Source organism: Rhinolophus sinicus, chromosome 2, assembly GCF_057876585.1.
Source record: "Rhinolophus sinicus isolate RSI-liver-muscle chromosome 2, RSI-T2T, whole genome shotgun sequence".
Taxonomy (NCBI): Eukaryota; Metazoa; Chordata; class Mammalia; order Chiroptera; family Rhinolophidae; genus Rhinolophus; species Rhinolophus sinicus.
In genome coordinates this window covers 132851598-132874687 of record NC_142502.1, presented here as the reverse complement: position 1 = coordinate 132874687, position 23090 = coordinate 132851598, and the positions used below count along the sequence as shown (strand labels likewise).

At 37.3% G+C, this 23090-nt stretch overlaps 1 protein-coding gene across 8 annotated transcripts in view; it reads left to right on the top strand.

The window, feature by feature from the left end:
* CTNNA2 (catenin alpha 2) overlaps window positions 1-23090 on the top strand; it is a 1050986-nt gene that overhangs the window by 188185 nt on the left and 839711 nt on the right. For all 8 annotated transcript variants that reach the window (XM_019750020.3, XM_074332253.2, XM_074332251.2 and 5 more), the window contains one exon: window positions 21344-21539. In XM_019750020.3, the coding sequence (XP_019605579.1) occupies window positions 21344-21539 (196 nt within the window). The remainder of the gene's footprint in view (window positions 1-21343; window positions 21540-23090) is intronic.

Below are 23090 nucleotides of genomic sequence, written 5' to 3'. Positions count from 1 at the left end.
CATAGTTATTCAATATTTGTATAATTAAAGAAGTGATTGCCATGATAAGTCCAGCAACAAACTGACACCATACGACGCTATCACAATATTATTTATTATATTCCCTGTACTGTACATTACATCCCCATGACTTATTTGTTTTATACCTGGAGATTTGGACCTCTAATTCCCCTCCCCCCCCGTTTAAAATGTTTAATTACAGTTGACATTCAATATTATTTTATATGAATTTCAGGTGTACAGCATAGTAGTTAGACATTTGTATAATTTAAGAAATTGATCCCCCTGACTAATCTAATACCCACCTGGCACTATATATACATAGGTATTACCGTATTATTGACTATATTCCCTGTGCTTTACTTTACATCTCCATGACTGTTTTGTAGCTATCAGTTTGTATTTCTTACTCTCTTTATGTTTTACACCCTGACCCCAACCCCTTTCATCTATCAACCTAATAAATCTAGTACCCATCTGACACCATACATAATTATTACAATATTACTGACTATATCTCTTATGCTATACCCTACATCTCCATGACTACTGTATAGCAACCAATTTGTACTTCTTAATCCTTTCCCCGTTTTCACTCATCCCCAACCCCACTCCCATCTGGCAACCATCAAAATGTTCTCTGTATCTATGAGTTTATTTCTGTTTTGTTTGTTTATTTTGTTCTTTAGATTCCATGTACAAGTGAAATCACATTGTATCTGTATTTCTCTGTCTTACACTCCACTCAGCATAATTCCCTCCAGGTCCATCCATCCCACTGCAGATGGCAAATACCCATTCCCTTCCATGGCTGAGCAATATTCCATTGTATAGATGTATCACCACCTCTTTATCCATTCTTCTATTGACACCCAGGCTGCCTTCACATCTTGGCCATTGTAAACAACGCTGCAATGAACATATGGATGCACATGTCTCCTTGAAATAGCATTTTGGGTTTCTTCAGATAAATACCCAGAAGTGAGATTACTGGGTCCTTCTTTGTGTCTTATTATATACAGCCTTCGTTTTAAAGTCTATTTTGTCTAATGTAAGTATTGCTACCCCAGCTTTATTTTTTTTTCTCATTTCCATTTTCATGAAATATCTTTTTTCCATTCTTTACTTTCTGTTTGTGTGTCTTAAACTATCCGTAATTTTGTTGTTGTTGATTCTTTATTCTTTTTGCTGTTCTGATTGGGTGTTTTCTGCTACCTTGTCTTCCAAATCACTGATACGATCCGCGATCCTCTACTTCAGCTAGTCTGCTAGTGATTCCTTCTAGCACATTCTTCATTTGAGTTACTGTATTTTTCATTTCTGACTGGTTCTTTTTTATGGTTTCTATGGCACATATACATAGTAGGTGCTCAATAAGTATTTGTGAGGCTGAAAAACAAGTTGTTAAATTTAGACAACCAGGTTGTGGCTAATTATGATTATGTAGTTGAGAGAATGTTATTTTCTATTGTGATGCTGCTTTTTTCTCTCTCTAAGAACTTTAACATTTCTACAAAATTGAACTGTGTTTTATTTTCATTTTGCAAAAGGGGATTAGTAAAAAGGGAAGTGAAGGTATGGAAATATGATGAATTAAGAAAGCCAAATAAAAAGTAGACAAATGGAACACTGGGACATTTTTAAAGGTCTTTTAAAAAAATGCATTGGTATTTCCATAAGAAAGGTTTTGTGCTAAAAAGATAAGTAGAGTTAGCTAAGTGCCTTTCCTACTCCCTGAAGGCTCACACTGTTCTTTATCTCACTTGTTCTTTCACAAGTCCTATTGGTCTTGTAAATATTGGATTTTTTTAAAACCAGATTTAGAGCAGGGCTCTCTTGAAGCACTGCTGCTTTCTTTGGCAACACTTTCTCCTCTCCGCTCTTCTAAAAAGAATCTTTTCAGTTGCATTGTTAGTCAAAAGTCATTTCTAAACATACATTACTTCCCCTCACTGACATCAGTATAGCTCTTGGGAGTTAAAAATGGGAGATGCATTCTAAGAAGAGAAAATGAACTGCAGAGGAGATCCAGTATTTATATTTTATATACCAGGTTAAAATGTACATATCTTGCTCATTGTTTGAATAACTTTATGGTCCAAATATATGTAAATGTTGTTTATTAAGTAAACTTACAGCCTCAGGTATGTAGATGGTGCAAATTGTTCCCAGAACATTACTGCATCCCTCAGTGAGAAGATACTGCTTCATGCACTTCACCTGGGTGCACTCTGTTGCAATGCAAAGTCTGATTCATTCATAGTAGGAAGACCCCTGGACTGGTTAGAAGGGAAATGAATATGAGAACTGCAGGCCTGTCCAGTTTCCAGATCAGTCACAGTAGGAGCAGCAAGGGTTCCTGGATTCATCTTGTCCTTACCTTTTGGGTTATGGATCCGAGTCTTACTGCTAATACAGGGGGTGCCAAAAAAATGTATACACATGACTTGTATTCATCTTTAGTTATTGGTATATATTGAGTAGTACAATTTTAATACAGTTTTTTCCTTTCTTAAAATGTGTATACATTTTTTTGTACCCTATGTATATGTGGCACTTTGGGTCCAGGAGATGGATACAAGTGAGTTCTAGCATTTCCCACCCCTGCTATACTGTTTCAATTTTTAGGACTTATCTTTTGATTCGTTTCCCTTGCCTGTTTTCTATTGCTGCTGAAGTCCTTCTCTATTCAAGCCCAGGGGCATGGGGCCTGGATCCCTGAGGAGTTCCTGGCTCTGTTATCCCCTGGCTTGCTTGGAAAGCGTGAATCCTGCCTCCAAATCCCTCAGCTACTGCCTAGATCGTGCCTCACCTGGGCAAATTGCTCTGACCCGTCATGACATCAGCACCAACTGCCTAGCTTAGAGCATCAGCGGCAGCCCAGCATTCCCCAGCTACCACTCCGCCCTGCTCTGCCCTGGATGCTACCTATGTTGGTACTTGTGAAGCTTGTATCACCAGCCGTACACAGACTATCCTAGTGCCTAATGGCTTGTGACAGCCCCTGCCTCTCCCCAACTGGCTTCTCCAGTTCTCTCACCCAGTCTCTTCTCGCTTAACTCTGGGTTCTGTTTAATGTGCCTGCTTATATTGTGACAAGTGATACATCTTAGGAGAAAAAGGCACACAGCAAGGGGAGACCAGGGACCCTACCATTTCTATGTGGCTTTCCTGCTTTAGCTGTGGCTCCTCTAGAAACCTTTGTGAGAACATGGGGACCATCTGCTGTTCTGTGTAGTTTCTGTGTGTGCTTTTCTATGTGTTAGGGGGACGAAGTAGACTCAGTGTTGTTTCCTGAAGATAGTCATGTTCAGTGCTAGCACCACTACAAAGAAATAATGGGTCAGTCACACAGGACTAGCTTGTCTATGCAACACACCTCACTGTGGCACCTACTCCGTGGTCGGTGCGCTGCCCTGACTGGCCAGCTTCCTCCTGCTCCATGACGTGGACTAATAGCACATCAGAGCTAGAACGGACCATAGAAGAGCCTTAGTCCAACACTGTCTCCCACTGCATACACTTTACATTCTACAGAATTCAGGCCCAGAGAGTAAGCTGCAGAAGCTTTCGTTGTAATTAGAATTTGTGATCCCACTTCCACGTTGAGGGGTGTCTTTCCTAGTTAACACGCCATCATGCTCACTTTATATGAATTTTATCTGAGTTTATATTATAAAACAAAACATCTCTATCTAAATGGTCAAAATCCATCTTGCTAGTGAAACCCAAAATGAAAGCTGATCAGGGCTAGGGTGATGGTGGAGTCAGGCCTGTGTTACTGACTTCTGTGTGACTTGAAGCAAGAGTCCATCTGCGTGACTTCTTGTTGGCATAAGTTTGATATCATTATTCAGTGTAGTTGTGCAGGTTAATTGAGAAATAGCATTGCAAGTACCCAGTAGACAAGCTTTTACGAAGTCTCCAAGAATGTACTTTCCTTACTGGCAGAAGGGCCAGTTGGTAAAACATCATTGATATTTGTCTAATATCCTGATGCTAGTAATAAACAGATACTATAAAACTTGGCATTGGTTAGGTTCTGAGAGTTTCTCCTAGCATAGCATAACTATACTTATACAGGTAGCTAAGAAAATTGAATCATCGAATTACTGTAAAAGCCTGTCTCCTGTCATCTCTTTTGTTCATCGTTCCTCACTATTTTTAAATTGTCACTGCATGTGTCGTGAAACACCTCCCCACTTAATGCCTTGGAGATTCTCACTTTTTCTATTAAATCTCTATGACCCATAGATTCACCTGATATCATTTATGGCCCCTCTTTTTACAGTGGTGCCTGGGAAACACTCTATCAGTCCAGGAGGAAGTAGTTAAAACACCGTGAATGAATGATGAGCCGCCGTTGACGGTGCATGAGAATCCACCTGTCGGGGCACATCTCCAAGTACCCAGTGACCTCTGGGTCTTAGGTCTCCAAGTGCAGGGGTGTGAGATTGTGTTTATCTGGGCTCAGGCACATAGACCATATGGAATTTAGCTGGAAGTTTGCAGTTAGAATGCAGATGCTCCTCGACTTACTATGGGATTATGTCCTTGATAAATCCATCGTAAGTTGAAAATATCACAAATCGAACATGCATTTCATACATTTAACTTACTGAACATTCATAGCTTAGCCTAGCCTACCTTAAAGGTGCTCAGCACACTTGCATTAACCTACAGTTGGGCGGTTATCTTAAATTTAATCTCAAGAATAAGTGCCTTCCTCTTCTCATCTCTAGAAGAACAAGCAGATAGGCATTTTGTAGACATCATGGGTGTGAAAACACAAAACATAATATCAAACAAACAAACAAACAAACAAACAAACACTGGCAACACAGTACACTGTAGAGTATGAGTTATTTACCCTCGTGATTGCGTGGCTGACTGAGAGCTGAGTTTATACACACTCCCTAGTTTATACACATACTATTAAGGAGCATATAAACTGTACTGTGATGGACCCCAAAATGGACTTGGATTTGTTGTGTAGAGTGGTGATTTAAAATTGAAATTCTGGGGCATCCTTAATGTCCACAGGTAGAGGAAGAAGAAGGGTGAGAAATATGTTTTTCCCTTCTCCATCTGAAGTTTGATAACCACAAGAGGTTTATACCCAGTTGATTTAAATGAATATATTTCTGATGAGGAGAGTCTTTCATATTAGATCCCTAGGACAACTGAATATATTGATTTTTCTTAAGAGTATGTCAGGCAAGAGAAGATACATGTTATCCCTTGCTAAGGGAAAACAAAACTGTAAGAGCAGTAAAAATGTAGTGTTTTATGTTCTTTATATATTGAAGTGCACTTTATTACTCTTATTCCCTATGCTAATATTAAGGTAATACAAAAAAAAGTTAAATTAAAAAAAATGGTGGTTAGATCACAAAGAAAAATATGTAGGACCTCAGGCGACATATTATGTTTTATGCTTGTAATTGTGGATTTAAAAAATCCTTGGCTATAAAAAGTGAGCCGGCTTTAAATAGTCTAATTAGGCAATCAGTTATGTTGCTAATTTGCATTCACAAAGAGCAAATGGAAAACCGGAAGTGACTACATGTTGCTTAATTAGTCTAATTAAACACCTGCCTAAGACTTCCTGTCTTCTTAAAATCACTAGCACGTTGCTAAAAATGTAATTTACTTTCAAAATATAACTTTCATTTAAAAAAAATTATTGAACTATCCTCCAAACTGTGTGAAAAAGAAAAGAAAACATATGAATTATGCATTGCTCATAACAAAAAATTAGACATAGCAGTTAAGCTCATTTAATGATACTATATAGGTATACTCAGTTTAGAAAAGTATAAAAACATATTATAAAAAATAAGGTACATATCTGAAGATAATTATGAGGACTTTCATAATATACATGGGTAAAATATTGGAGTGGTCCCCCCAGGGATCAGCAGGGCTCCCCATGAACGCCAGAAGAGCTTCAGATAAGCCACCCAAATTACTTTGAAATACCTCAGAAAGGGGTGTTCGTTGTTAAATCAATACCCGTTTATTGAGTCTACATCAGTGGATATACAGAGTACATTTCAGATATTTATATATAAAACTTACCATCATCAACCACAAGTCTATAAGCCTATAGAATATAAAAATTTGAAGTAACTTAGGGATGATTTTTGCTTGACAGCTGAAAAAACTGAGGCCCGAAGAGATTAATTGACCTCAATATTACACAGCTAAACAAAGGTTGGTCTTGGGCTCAAGTTCAAGTACTCTGACCTAATGTCCAGGACTCTTTCCACTCATGGTTGTGTGTTCATTGTTTTTTTTTTGGAGCATTTCCTTTGTTACAGAGCTAAGTGCCTTAACTAAACTCATTAGTTAAGTGCCTTAACTAAACCTCACAACATCCCTTTGAAGTGCACCTTATTACCCTCATTTTTCAAAATAGGAAACAGTCTCAGATTCAGTAGATTCTCGGCCAGATAAGACATGGCTGGCTCCAAAGCCTGCCTTCTTTCCAATACCCCGTGCCACTGCCTTTTACTGACCTTTCTCTTTGCAATATTGCTTCAGTACTGATCGTCAAGCCCCCATTCTGCAATTTCAAAAATGCTAATACCGTTTGTAAAGAGGAATGATACCCTGTATTAGAAAACGAGCTGCTTTCTTTTTGTGTGAATTGTCCAAAGAAAGGTTCACAAGAAGAATCTTGACAAGATAATTACAGCCTGTTTATTTTCCCCTTTATTTTATTAACAATTCCCTAGCACATTGAAGCCTTGGAGAAGTGATGTTTAAGGAATGAAGCTAGACAATATTGAAGTTCATTCAAGTGGAAGATTGGCATTCTGTACAGAAAGAGATGACCCTGTAGTACAATGTCATTTGGGAGATTTTTCAAGTCATTGGCATTTTGCCAGCAGTTTGTAGTTTAATGGGAGAATAATAATGTTCACATTCATATCAAAATCAGAAAATGTCAGTAGACAATATAATTATTTCTTTGAGAAATAAGGGAACATTTTTAAAAGGGGTATGTCACGCATGCCCTAATGAAATTGTGTAGCCACATCCATTTTCTAGCTATAAACTACAGTTGGTTTTGGTTTTACAAATTTGTAGAGTATATAAAATGAGGCAAATATGTGTTGAGTGTTATCTTAAGGGAATAAACTGGCAGTGTTGAACAAATTAAAACCTGAAATTTTCTTCCTTAACAGGCAGACCTCTGGCAGGCAGATTTCTCAGTGCTTCAATGTCCCTTATCTGAGTAAGAGGGATAATAATTTTATTTTCTCATTCTCATATACATGTGCTATGTCTGAAAAAAGCACATGCTGGGCGTAACTGGAGAACACTTATTATGCAGTTATTTGGTGAAGGAAAGAACAAGATAGCATTATTAATCATGCTTTTTTTTTTATTCGAAAGTAGAAACTAGTCAACAACAGAAAAGATGATAGTTTGTCAGGATTATTTTGCTTTTGTTTTGGTGAGAAATTATTTTTAAGTATGCTAGTGTGGAAACAGTATTTTCCTAAATTCAGGAGGTTTTGGGTTAAATGTATTCCCTTTGGCTTGCAAGTATCATTCCCTCATGAGACTGTTAGTTCTGAGCCCACAAATGCTAATGGCTTACATTCTTTTTCATTTTGGTATTAATTCTAGCTATGATATTTTTGAGTTTATCAAGAATCTAAAGTTTTTTATCTGTACTTCCAAAGTGGCTTGAAATTCACATTTAAAATATATCACAGTTACCAGGATCTGGAATTTGACGCATTATTTTAAAAATACATGTCATACAAGAAAACCATAAAAGTCAAGATAGCATGGTAAGAATTCTAGTGTATATTTTCTATTCTGTGTGTGTATGCATGTATGTGTGTGCATGTGTGTGTGTATGTACACACAAACACATACACATATACAAGGAGAGGGGTGGAGGATAAATTTAAAGGCTACTACCAAAAGTTGGAGAAAATGAACAAATCATTTTTATTTCATTATATGAGGTTTATATTCCTACCTTCCTACTGGAGAAATTTATTTAAATACATTTAAGATGTTAGGTAAGACTAAAGAAATGAACGTCATGTATGATAGCTTCTGAATAGCCTGATCATTTGATTCTCCTGTTTGTTTAGAAACTTGCGATCAACATGATTTGCGCTAAATTCTCCTCTCATCCACATTAGAATTTAGTTTTTTCTTTTTTCTCTTTTTTTTTTTTAGTTAATGCAAGATTTTTTATTTTGGCATTTGTTACTTTTGAAAGTTGCCTCTACTCAATATACTGACAAATAACAAATATTAACTTTAGCAAATAAAATAATAAAGTGTGGTGATACAGTAATCAAATCACCTGTATTACAACTATGATTGCATTGATACACTTAAACTTGCTTTTTAGATGTGCTCTGGGAGCCCTTTTATCTCTTTTGTCATCTCCAGTGTTTGCTGAATGTGGTTAATCTGTTTCTGAATCACTTTTTCTGATCCCTCTAACTGATCATTTTGCAATATGCATATATCAAATAATTATGTTATCTACTGGAAACAAATATGATGTATGCCAAGTATGTCTCAATAATACATAAATATAGACATTAAAAATAATATTTCACTTAACATAATGTTCTCTAGGTCCATCCATTTTGTTGCAAATGGTAAGATTTAATTCTTCTTTATGGCTGCATAATACTCCATTGTGTAAATGTACCACAGTTTCTTAATCCAGTTGTCTACCGATGGGCATTTCGGTTGTTTCCATGTCTTGGTTATTGTGAATAGTACTGCAATAAACATAGGGTGCATGAATATTTTGAATTGGAGTTTTGGATTTCTCCAGATAGATACCTAGGAGTGGAATTGCTGGGTCATAAGGTAGTTCCTTTTTCAGATTTTTGAGAAACCTCCATACTGTTTTCCATAGTGGCTGCACCAATCTGCATTCCCACCAACAGTGCACAAGCGTTCCCTTTTCTCCACATCCACGCCAGCACTTGTTGTTTGTTCATTTATTGATGATAGCCATTCTGACTGGGGTGAGGTGGTATCTCATTGTGGTTTTTATTTGTATTTCTCTAATGATTAGTGAGGTTGAGCATTTTTTCATATGTCTGTTTGCCATCTGTATGTCCTCTTTAGAATAATGTTTCTTCATGTCCTCTGCCCACTTTTTAATTGGATTATTTGGTTTTTTTTTGGATTTGAGTTGAGTGAGTTTTTTATATATTTGATCTCACTTATATGTGGAATCTAAAGAAAAGAATAAATGAATGAACTAATCAGAGATAGTCTCAGAGACGTAGAGGAAAAACTGAGGGTTGCTAGATGGGGTGGGGGTGGGGATAAGGGGGAAGATGAGGGGATTAGAAACACAGTCAGTAACCACAAGATTGCCACGGGGATACAAAAGTCAATTTGGGGAATGTAATCAATAATGTTGTAAAGATTTTGTAGGGTATCCGATGGACACTTGTCTCATTAGGGAGACCACCTCAGGGATGGTGTAGATGGCTGAGCACTGCACTGCACACCTGAAGCTGAAGGTGAACAATAATGTCAACTATAATTTTATATATAGATATAGATATAGAGATAGAGATAGATCTATATGTTTATATATATACATCTATCTATCTATCTATCTATCTATCTATCTATCTATCTATCTATCTACAAAAAGTGGAGTACAGCATTAGGAATAGAGATAGTGGAAATGTAATGGCTCTGTGCGATGTCAGAGGGGTAGTAGATGGGGGGAAGGGGGTTATCACTGTGTGAGGGATACACATGATAAATGTCTAACTATTACATTGTTTTGTATATCTGAAACTAATTTTAAAAATGTTAAGAAAAAGAAAAATAATGATATAAACTTCAAAACATTTTATAACTCACGATAAATAATACAGTGAAGGAGTGAGCATTAGACATTATAACAAATAAACCTCAAAATTTTAGAGGTTTAACGTAATGGAAGTTTTCTTCTGGTTATGACATATCAGAAAGTGTCTTTATGATAAATGTGTCACTGTCTCCGAAGGTAAAATTTAGGGACTTCAGTTCCTTCCACCTTATGATTTTATCATCTTCAACATCTGGCTTTCAAACTTGTCAGCATGACGGTGAAAACATGGAGGAGGATTTTAATGGACCAGGTTAGAAGGAGCATACATCACTGGTGTTCACATTCTGTTGCCTGGAATTCAATCGATTGATACAGTCTTGTCTTGTGACCAAAGGAAAAAGAAGTGGGTTTGATAACACCAGGAAGTATTCTCCATTGACCATAATAAAAATAAGAAACAAGCTTACTTTTATTAAAAACAAGTAAATGTATAACGTGTAATGAAAATGGCTAAATTTTCTGTATGCTTATTGTTTTCAAAGTTTTACAAATCAGAGTTGCTTTAGGCCAGCATTAGCCAGTACCTCAAGGAAACTGGGATGAGAGTCATTGTTGGTAACAGTGGATGTAAATACATATTTCAACTTCTCAGCTGTGGTTATATTGCCCTTTCTTTTTTAGCCTCATAATGTAGCTGACATACAGAGCTTGTGGTAAGAGTGGGAGGAGGGTCTGCTCTGCATTTTCTTACAGTTCACTTGTGCTTGCATTTTTGGAACTATCTTCAAGCTTCAGTTTCTTTGCAGGATCTTTTTAAGTTTCTGGTCCATTTGTGAGAGAGAGAGAGAGAGAGGGAGGGAGGGAGGGAGGGAGGGAGGGAGGGAGGGAGAGGGAGAGAGGGAGAGAGGGAGAGAGGGAGAGAGAATATTAGTCAGTCCTTAAATGCACATAACCAGATCTACTTTAAAGTGTAAGGCCACCACTGCCAATTTCTTGGATCCGTGTTCCCCCCTCCCCTTCCCTCAGGATACCCCATTTGTTCAAGTTGATCTGATGTAGGCATGGGTGGGGGTGCTAGTGTAAGTCCTTATATGAAACATTAGCCTGGAATAATTATTTTTTTTATATTTTTAGACAAAAGCCAATACAGAATCCTGTTTTTTTGTTTTTTGGTTTTTTTCCCCTGCATCCCACCATTGTCCATTACGCCCTGTAGAGTGTGTATATCCTGTGTTGGAGTCCACTAACTTGAAAAAAGGAAAATGTCAAAGCTAGTCCCTTGTCAGTCAAAGACTGCAGTAAAAAGACTTGATCACTTTGGTGGGAATGGAAGTTTTGGTCACCTGAATCCTTTAGTTAAGATAGTGTTAATTGAAAAATGTTTTTTAGTTGTAGTTTCAGATTTGTCTCTACTCTTTCTTGGAACAGTTCACTTTTGTTTCATTTTATTTTAACTTTAGTAAATACAGAGCAGTGAATCATAAACATAATTTAGTCACTCTTTAATTTTCAGGGACATTCAAAACAGCATGGGATTTTCTCAGATGGGCACTGATGGTTAAAACATTTAGGATTTTTAAAAACAAAAACACTTTCTTACTCAACATTCTTGATTCTAAGCAATTGCTCCTTCAGTGACTGTCTGGAATTGCTTCAGTGTCTTAAATTTGAGCATCATTTTTCATTGCTTTAAGTGTAGACATTGACAGTTGTGCAGATTCCAGGAAAAGTTAGGTTGTCAGTAGATTTTTAAAACAAGTTTGTTTCTTGTGATTGTTTGATGTACTGCGTTTTCTTTTCCATCTAAGACGCCATAAATTATAAAGTATATAGTTCAAGAACCTCCAATGAAAACATAGAAGTAGTATCAAATATACCTTTTGAATGAAATAGATTGTAGGATTTATTCTTATTTTGGATATGTAAAAGTGTGGAAAAGAGACATATCTTTGGGTTGACAGAATACAGTATATCCTACTGTCTTCCAGCAAAGATTTCACGATAGTTTAAAGGATATATAAAGTACTAGAAGTTTAACATTCCTTAAAGGAAAGTGATTAAAAAAAAAAAAAAGCAAGATGAATATTAAGTACAGATGAAGAGCAGAGCTTGAGACTAATACAGTAATACTAATTAGTGACTCTTGTACCTTATAACAGGGACCACAATTTGGGTTAAACTCTTTTGAAGTCAGTTCAAAAAGGAAACATTAATTTATTGTTTAATTCAATGTCCATAAAATAAAATCACCAGTTTCTAAGGAGAAGCTCCAGTATTCCTGGTACTGAAATCATGCATAAATTTCCCTGTGTAGTGTGAAGAATGATATCTTATCAATTATTTTATAGTGTGCACAGTGAGTTTACTACAATTCTTAGTGGTAGTATCTCTCCATTGAAGTACTTGGCATCATACTTAGGCAGTAAAAACTTTCCCACCAATGTCAAGTACAAGGTGTGATCAAACAATATGGTGAATGTTTAAATTAAAAAAAATAATAATAATTACAGTAAAAGACACATTGCAATTAATCTCCCTCAAACTACTACCCCTCGGGCCGGCCCGGTGGCTCAGGCGGTTAGAGCTCCGTGCTCCTAACTCCGAAGGCTGCCGGTTCGATTCCCACATGGGCCAGTGGGCTCTCAACCACAAGGTTGCCAGTTCAATTCCTCGAATCCCGCAAGGGATGGTGGGCAGCGCCCCCTGCAACTAAGATTGAACACAGCACCTTGAGCTGAGCTGTTGCTGAGCTTCCGGGTGGCTCAGTTGGTTGGAGTGTGTCCTCTCAACCACAAGGTTGCCGGTTCGACTCCCGCAAGGGATGGTGGGCTGTGCCCCCTGCAACTAGCAACGGCAACTGGACCTGGAGCTGAGCTGCGCCCTCCACAACTAAGATTGAAAGGACAACAACTTGACTTGGAGAAAAGTCCTGGAAGTACACACTGTTCCCCAATAAAGTCCTGTTCCCCTTCCCCAATAAAATCTTTAAAAAAAAAAAATACTACCCCTCACTTTGAATACTTATCCCATTGTTCTTGCCACTTTCTGAAGCAGTTCTGGAAGTCTCTTTCATGAGTGTCTTTAGTTGCTGCCTCAATGCCCTGAATCGGTTCAAAACATTTACCTTTCACGGTCATTTTGACTTTGGGGAAGAACCAGAAGGCGCACAGTGCCAGATTAGGTGAGTAAGGTGGATGAGGACATACTATAATGTTTTTGTTTGGTAGAAACCCCCGTATATCAGAAGTGATGTGTGACACGAGCATTGTCATGATGGAGGATGAAACAGTTTGCCTGTTTCATGTTAATGCGTTGTTCCTAATCCATAATCCACTAGCTTTGGCATTTGTTTTCTTTAAAGTTAGCGAACTCCAATACAGGATATACATACTTTAAAATACACCTTCTTTCAACCCTAGCTCACACCTGACTGACTGCACCGAGCAAGTTGAAACTTCTCACACACTGTTACTAAGGTTCAATGCGCGCTTCCCATATTGAAGATCCCTGCCTTTCCGTTGGATGGCACTCGGCAGCAGCATTCACTGTATTGTTTGATCACAACGGAAAGGCTCCGTGTCACACATCACCTTGGCTCACAGACACTACTGGGATACTTCCTAGGAAATGAATTAGAATCACTTCTCACCTACAAGATGAATGGGGGATGCCCGGCCCCGTTGTGCTACCCTATACATTGCAGCCACAGAAAGTTTAGCATAGAACACATTTCAATATAGGTATAACTGGCTGCTTATCTTGGCCATAACAATGCCTCAAAAGCCCATCATAGAATGTCTATTTTGAGTTTAATTCCCCAATTCTACTTTTTGATATTAAATTCCTAAAGTATTTAGGAAATGTATACCAAAGCAACTGATGGAGAAGACTTGCCTTGTGGCCTTATTTAAAAGTTGAAGGTGCATCTACAAATAAATAATAAGTTAAATGAAGCACATTATATATAGCCTTTCTTTGTAGCAATAATTAAGGGAATTCACATCTATTTTAGATTAAATAATAAAACCTTACCTTCAAAGTTTAAGAGTGTTTGTTTCCAGGTCTCAGTATCGGTGATAATGCATCTGAATTCTACATTGTGAATAGTAGATAACAGGCAGGAAATTTCAAAGACGCGGAATAGTTCTCTCTTTCATCCCTTTATAAATTACTAGTGGGTCTTTGAAAGATCATCATTTCAGATTCTGACCTTTGAAGCTGTGGACACATCGATAACTGTGGTTCTTATGATTTACTTCTTGTCGGAAATGGTGAGTGGAGTTGTGTTTGGCAAGAAAGACCAATGCGACAAGAAACTCTAGTGCATTTGTTTCTAAGACATGGAAGTGTTACTTTAGGCATTAGTGAGGCTACAATCAGTCTGTATCATCACCTTCTTTAGCTTCAGAACTCGTCTAACCTTGCTGCTCTCCTTTTCTTTTTACTGTGCACAACATACACACACCTTAAATGCCAAGGAGGTTCTGCACTAGGAAATAACGTCTAATAGAGCCTACCATAAGGTGAGCATGTATGTTGTCATATGTTTTATAAGGCAAAACAGAAGCCATATTAGTGCTTCCTGTGTAATTGCTAAGGGAGTAAATCAGGTTATCAAGGAATAATTCAAGGAAAACTTCATTTTGACTTATGTTTTGGCAGTTGTTTTTTAACTTGGCAGTTCTTAAAACTTAAGATTTCTCCTAGAGGCTTCATATTATCAAATGCATTACCATTTGAAGGTTTACCTCTCCCCTATTTCAAGTTAAACCAGTTTTCTTTTTTCACTTATCTCCAATTGCTCCTGGAATAAACAACTCATTTTTCATCATTTTGCTTCCAAATATTCACCTCACAGAGCTTTTGCTTTATTTTTAGGCTACGCGGTGATCAAAGTCCTGTCTCATGTTAGCTGCATAGTTATGACAAATGGGATACTCAGAGTGATTCCAAGAGTAGAATTCACAAAGACTTACTACTCACACCTGCAAAGTGCATGAATCTGGCGAAACAATGCCCGAGTAATCATTTTTATTTTCAGCTCTTAGTGCTCTTTCATTGGTCTTCTGGGGAACTCAAATAATTGCTTGCTTTGCAGTGTTCACATCTGTATGCTCTCACATTTCCAAGCTCCCTGTGATTGCTTTACAGAGGAGATTGCCTTCCAAGCAAGAGTCAGTTGAACAATTCATCAACAAGTTCTTTTTGAGGCTCAGGTTGTGTCATGACACCTAAAATAAACAGAAGAGTTTGCCTGTTAGAAGTAATTGCTTTGTCTCTTTCTTTTGCTTCAACTGGACTGCTGTTTCTGAATGTAACGTCCATAATGGATATACGAGTCATCATTTTGTGTGATGAATACAAAATGCCCTAGCCCAGACCTACCTGAGCAGAAGCACTGTAAATTCTGGAAATTTGCCTTCTAAGAGACATCTAGGTGATTCTTAGGCGTGATAAAGTATGATGATCACTGTCCTAGAAGTCAGTGCTTCTCATATTTGAATGTGTATTTGAATTCCCTAGGGAGCTCGTTAAAATGCGGATTCTCTTTTAGTAGGTCTGGAATGGGACCTGAGATTCTACATGTCTAACAAGCTCCAGGTGACAATGATGTCACCAGAACTCACTTTCAATTGACTGCTCTATGGGTGAGGCTTAAACAAACTATACTGTTGCTGGCTCTGGGCAGATGTGACAGAGTTGCCGAGACAGAGTGCCTCGGTGCCCTCACTATTTCATACTGTTTTGGAAAAAGAAGTATTCTATGCCTATCAAGATTCTGGAAGCAAAGGACTGATCAAGTAGAAGACTTGTGGTCAGATAAATTGTCTTGTAAGAAAACACATTGCAAGAAAAATAAAAGAAGGAAATGGTATTGGTAAAAGAAGGAAATAGCCTTATTGCTATTGTGCAGGAATGGAGGCTCTACGTTTAGGACATTAAATGATGAGCAGTTTATACCAGGCTGGGTCTCACACTGTTATACTCAGATCACACTATCAACATATCTGAAAACAAGGGTGCCCATCCTCTGGCTAGCGCTGAGGATTTTCATTGGCCAGGGTTCATTGGGACCATCATTATGTCAGGTCCTAGGACCCTTGACCACTTATACTCTGATCACTGAGGTGTAGGATTTTTCCTCTTCTTTGATGAGAGGCAGAGAGGGACATTGAGGAAATGCTTGAAATAGGGCTAGAGAGAAGTTGAGTAGAAAGGTTGCAGATCCTCAGAGAGGGGAATATTGTAGATTAAGAGAGGAAATGGCAAAGCTAATGAAACAGAGTTCTGGAGGATGTGATCAGGATAATGAAAGGGGTGGTAGTAACGACATGCGTTTCCTGGCATAGGAGGGAGGAAGATAAAGATGGGTACCGAGAGAAGTCAGGTTGATGGGAAATCATGTCCTTTTTAAAGCTACGGGAATTTGGAGAAGGAAAAGATTATTGCTAAAAGAATTAACTAGGAAACATTTCCAGGAGGAAGGATAATTGAGTCAATAGCACTAAATATGGCAGAGTGGTAAGATAAGATAGAACCAATTTGATTTTGGCAACTGATTAAGTACTTTAGTGAAAGATAAGTTTAAGAGGACTCTATTGCAGGAGGTGTAGGGATGAAAGCAAAATTTAGTGGGCTGAGAAATGAATAGAGAGAGAAAATGAAGACTTTAACATTAAACAAAAAATGCAGTGACTTATAAAATCTAAACTCCTTAGTTTGGCTTTCAAAGCCTTTAAAATTTTTGTTCCACCTCATCTATCTAACCTTGCTTCTTACGCCATTCATATACAGCCTTCTTCTCAAGTAAGACAGGTTTCCTTACTGCCCTGGAAAACATCATGTCCACTTCTGTATGTCAACATTCATGCTATTACTCCTAGTGTCTGTTGCTGGAATAATTCTGGAATAATTCTGTATGTCAACATTCATGCTATTATTCCTAGTCTCTGTTACTGGAATAATTCTATATGTCAACATTCATGCTATTACTCCTAGTCTCTGTTGCTGGAACTTCACATTTTCTTTCTTTTTTCCCCTTCTGCACAAAATGTGCTTCCAGATTGTTAGAGAGGAACAGAGAGTGTATGGATCTTGAATGACTCTTGCCTTGGGTGAAAGTTGGTGTGGGGATTCGAGAGAGTGCCTGGTTGCAATAGGAGGAGGCATAATGTCCAACCAAGAATTTCATCAATAAACAATCTTAAAAGACAGCCAACCAGCTGCACTAGATACTTAAAAACCTGTAAGTACCATCTATTCAAGACCTAGTATTAGTTTGGATACCAATTCTTACATATAGATACCTGTCACCTCCAGAGGTCATTGCTGTGTCTATTATTTAGATCATCTATGTTATTCATTGCATTTTTTATCATTTCTTCCATACAACATTATATACATTGTGTTATGGTTATCTCTGAAAATAGTAAGTGAAGGTTATTGTGAATATGATATTTGAAAATAGATTTTGCATTTCTTACTCTGTTCTATTAAATTTTTATTGTTTATCTGGTATTTAGCCACCTTGCTCTTCATTTGTATATTAGTTTAATAGTTTACCTTTTAATTACTTTGCATTTTCTAAAATAGAATCATATTCCCTATAAGTAATGGCATAATGTAGTATTTGCCTTTATAATATTTGTCTCTTCTTTCTTTTTCTTATCTACAGTAGTCCTCCCTTATTCATGGGGAAATGTTCCAAGACCCACAGTGGGTAGTACCAAACCCTGTATATACTATGTTTTTTCTTATGCAAACATACCTATGGTAAAGTTTAATTTATAAATTAGTCACAAGAGATTAACAATAACTAATAGTAAAATGGAACAATTACAACAATATATAAAAATAATAGTTATATGACTGTGGCATTAAGTAAAATAAGGGTTACTTGAACACAAGTACTGTAATACCATCTATTTGATAAACCCAGTGGACTACTAAGTGATTAATGGGTGGGATGCTTATATGAGGTGTGATCAAACAGTACGGTGAATGTTTAAGTAGAAATAATTCATTACAGTAAAAGACACATTGCCATTAATCCCCCTCAAAATACTCCCACTCACTTCAAATATACTTATTCCATTATTCTTGCCACTTTCTGAAGCAGTTCTGGAAGTCCTCTTTTGTGAGTGTCTTTAGTTGCACTGTTGTGGCTGCCTCAATGTCCTGAATCATTTTCACTTTGGAGAAGAGCCAGAAGTGAATACGGTGGATGAGGACACACTGTAATGTTTTTATTTGACAGAAATTACTGTACCAGAAGCGATGTGTAACACAGCGTGTTGTCATGATGGAGGATGATTTACAGCACACTGTAAAACATACCTTCTCTCAACTGTTACTCTCACCTAACTGACGGCACCAAACAATTTGAAACATGTCACACACTGTTACTAAGGTTACACGTGCCACTTCCTGTATTGCAGATCCCTGCCTTTCTGTTGGATGGCACCTGGCAGCAGCATTCACCGTATTTTGTGATCATAATGCAAAGGCTGTGCGTCACACATAGCTTCTGGTATATGGCAATTTCTGTCAAATAAAAACATTACGGTGTGTTCTCATCCACCTTCTTCACTGGATCTGGCACCATGTGACTTCTGACTCATTCCCAAAGTCAAAATGACAATGGAAGGTAAATGTTTTGAATTGATTCAGGGCATCGAGGCAGCCACAACAGCACAACTAAAGACACTCACCAAAGAGGACTTCCAGATGTGCTTCAAAAAGGGGCAAGAATGATGGGATAAGTGTGTTTGAAGCGAGGGGGAGTATTTCGAGGGGGATTAATGGCAATGCGTCTTTTACTGTAATATATACATATATATATATATTTTTTTTAATTTAAACATTCATTGCATTTTGTGATCACACCTTCTAAAACATGGCTAGGCTGGACAGAGGAGTGATTCACATCCCGGCAAGACAGAGGGGCAGCTGAGATCTCATCACACTACTTAGAAAGCTATGCAGTTTAAAACCAATGAATGCATTGTTTGTTTTTGGAATTTTGCATTTAATAGTTTTGGACCTGTTGACCCGGGATAACTGAAACCATGTCAAGTGAAACCATGGATAAGGGGGGGACTGCTACAATTTGTTGACTTTGTCTTGCAATAAAACACTGAATAGCAACAGGAAGAGCTGACAATTATTTTTTTATTCTGAACTGACAATTATTTCTTTATTCTTTACTCTAACATATGAGCACTTATGGAACCTAATCATTTTCCTTTTATTCTTCTGTCTTTCATCCTTTATGTTCTTCCACCCATGAGTAAATGAAAGCTTCTGCTAAAAGAAGATTGAATTGATTTGTTTTATTTGAAAGTAGTCACATTTTTCTTAGGAACTTCTGGTAATGTTTCATGTTTACTTTTTTCTACATAACTGACAGTTTATACTGACTTCTTATTATAAGTGTTACCTAGACAGTGCTTAATACAGTAATGCACCAGGAGACAGAAGAACTGAAATTTGTTTGCCTTTACAAATATAAACGCACATTATAGTCATTTAGCGATTTTGGTAGATTTACTATCAGCTTCCACTCCCCAAAACGGTGAATAAAATTAACAGCTCCCTCCCCCATCTACTTTTTTTTTTCTAATTTGGGAAGACTGAAAATCAGATCACAAAACTTCTCAGAATTATTCATAAAGTGAGAATAAATCAGATGTCACTGAGGATAGGAATATTTTCCTCTGATAAAGAGCCTAGCCTAAATAAAGATCTGGTGCCCACTACAATGAATATAGACAACAGTTGTGTACTATAATTTTGTAACGTGATAGAGGTGCTAAATATCTCTACAACAGCTAACGTATTACAATATATAAGTATATCAAATTAACACATTGTGCATCTTAAATTTATGCAATTTTGTATGTCAAATATATTCAATAAACTGAAAAATACATTTAAAAAAGAATTTTGAGATGTTTGCTGTGTTTCCTTAGAGGGCGTATGTGCTCGTTTCCAGGTGTTGGCAGTGCGCAGTAGTTGAGGTGCCTGGAAGAGTGCTGTGTTAACAATGTGTTAGAGTAAAATCCTCATTGGGTAGAACACCCTTGCACCTCCAAAAAGTAACTGTTGTGATAGGCTGCCTTTCTTCTGATGGTTACCTCTTTGTGGGAAAAGATTATGTAATGTGTTCCTGACTGCATGTATATTTTACAACTAACTGCCATTATCTGACAGTCTCATTCTCAATGATTTTACCTTTCTTTGTGTTTGTGTGTAGTGTTTGTACTTAAATGTCCTTGCAGAGTCCTTTTTTAATTCACAGCATCTCTTTAGCAATAAAACACATCTGAATATGACAGCTCCTAACACTGCGTTAACCACCACCTAACTATCGGTTCTACCTATTATTCATCATCCTAGTTCACATTTGTTCAGTGCATTTTTTCTTCTGGTGTGATTTCATGCTCCGTATACTGACTGGACATTAATTGTGACTTTGACTAATCACTATGCTTGCTCTCCGATTTGGAGGAAACAGAAGAAATTATAGAATTTGAACTTTTCTATGAACAGGCTTTCTTCATTACCTCTAATAAAATCTGCCTACTAACCATGACAAATGTCAGTGAAAATAAACCGTAACACCCTCATGCTTAAGTAGCTGATTAAAAAAAAAATGTAGGGGTAACGATGACGAGCAACTTTTGCTGAACAGAATGTGGAACCAATGCATTCATTTTCCTCTGAAACTTCTCACTGGGAGAAAATAAAGGCTGAGAATTCTATAGGAGATAACAGGTTGTTTAAAAGGAAAAAAACAAACAAACAAACAACAACAAAAAAACACAGCTCCATGGCAAATTAAAGAGCTCCAGATACAGAGCTAAAAGGAGTTTGGCAGTTGAGATATGTATCCATCTATACTATGATACTTAGAAAACGAGTGATAATGCACATCTGATTTTCAGTTCTGGAAATTTTAGCTGATTAACCAAATGTTGAGACTGAATAATTCCGTCCCCTCAGATTAAATTTACCGTTTTGTTTTCAAAAGATGAAATCATAACTAGCAAAAATCTTTAAAAGTCCTTGGTAAGTGACACAGAAGTAATGGGTATTGGTGGCTCGCATCTGCCAGGACTTCGAGCCTCAGGGCTGGGTGTTGGTTCTCCTGGTAACTCAGTGCTTACAGGCAATTCCGCATTTTGTTTTATTTTTCTTTCCTCCCTGAAGCTGGTTACTTCAATGAGCACTGTATTTGTCAATCATGAAAGCACCACCTCCGGTGAGCTGGAAACTCTGAGCTACTGGCAATTCTGCTCTTCCTACTCATTTGCATACTTTTATTTTTCTCCCTAAAGTAAATAACTGCTTGTTTATGTATTAAGCCATATAAATGCACATTTTCCTTTAGATGAGGCTGTGTGATGTGCATTCACAATTTTATAAACAAGGATACTTAAAAGGTATGAGAGGATAACGTTATTTCTAGAAAGTTTTGCAGAGTAGTTTTACCCTTTTTCTTTTCTATTTAAGGTGACGACCCTTGTCAACACCAGCAACAAAGGTCCCTCTGGTAAAAAGAAAGGGAGGTCGAAGAAAGCCCATGTGCTGGCTGCATCTGTAGAGCAAGCCACTCAGAACTTTCTGGAAAAGGGGGAACAGATTGCTAAGGAGAGTCAAGATCTCAAAGAAGAATTGGTCGCCGCTGTAGAAGATGTACGCAAACAAGGTAGGCAGAATCAAATTGTTCAAGAGATGTCCAGATTGTGTGCAAACAATGGATTTTTCTCTGGAATCAATGCATTTTTACTCAAAGGAGTCATCTTGGTGTTTTTTTTTCGGCTCTGTCTGCACTTGCCATTGTTAACATTTGCCTGAATTGGGTGTGTAGACCAACGGAGGTGCCTTTTGTTGTGGCAGTCAGTATAGCACAGCTGCAAACACTCCACATCTGCTGTTACTTCACAGTTTTCAAGTTGTTTTTCTCTTAGGAGGTGAAAACAGACTCTTGTGTCAAACTCAGGCTTTAAGGAGGATAGGATGAGAAGACGGCATCCTGTGAGAGACCAAAACCCAGGATTGTAAGGATGAAGGGAGGAAGAGTATGTAAAGTAGTGTAATAAAATTACTGTTGCTTTGTATGATTCCTCAATTTTTATTTTCAGTTCACAGCTTTCGTGAAAAATCAAGCTAGCTAGTTATTGATGAGTTTTGTAGCTAACTAGTTAGGTAAAATGCTATTTATTCACATTTAAAAATTTTCAATTGTGTTACAATACACACAAAATAAAATGTACTGCTTACGTGTTTTTAAGTGTACAGTTCAGTCGTGTTGAGTATATTCACATTGTTGAGTAGCCAATCTCCAGAACCTTTTCATCTTGCAGAACTGAAACTCTGTACCTATTAAACAACACCTCACTTCCCCGCTTAGTCCCTGGCCACCACTATTCTACTTTCTTTTACTCTTGAGTTTAACTATTCTAGCTACCTCATGTAAGTGAAATCCTACCGTATTTGTCTTTTTGTGACTGGCTTATTTCACTTAGCATAATGTCTTCATGGCTCATCCATGTTGTAGCATGAGTCAGAATTTCATTCCTTATTAGGACTGAATAATATTCTGTTGTATGCATATACCACATTTTCTTTATGCATGTGTATACCGCATTTTCTTTATGTATGTATATACCACATTTTCCTTTTCAGTTCATCCATTCATGGACAGTTATGTCCCTTCCATCTTTTACCTCTTATGCATAATTCTGCTATGAACATGGGTATACAGATATCTCTTCATAATCCTGCTTTCAATTCTGATTTCCATAGCAGCTGCACCATCTTACATTCCCACCAGCAGTGCACAAGGATTCCAGTTTTTCCACGTCCTTGTCAACACTTATTTTCTGTGTTTTTTTTTTCTCCTTTGTATAATAGTCATTAAAGTGGGAGTAAGGTGATATCTTATTGTGGTTTTGATTTGCATTTCTCTAATGATTAGTTAGAGTATCTTTTCATATGCCTATTGGCCATGTTCATATCTTCTTTGGAGAGATGTCTATTTACATCTTTTGCCCATTTTTTAAATCATGTTGTTATTGGGTTGTAAAGGTTCTTTACATGTTCTGGATATTAATCTCTTATCAGATATTGTTTTGAAAATATTTTTCTCCCATCCTGTAAACCTACCTTTTGACTGTGTTGACTGTGTCCTTAGATGTGCAGAAGTTTTAAATTTTGATGTAGTCCTATTTAGAACTTTGGTTTAAAATTCTAAGGC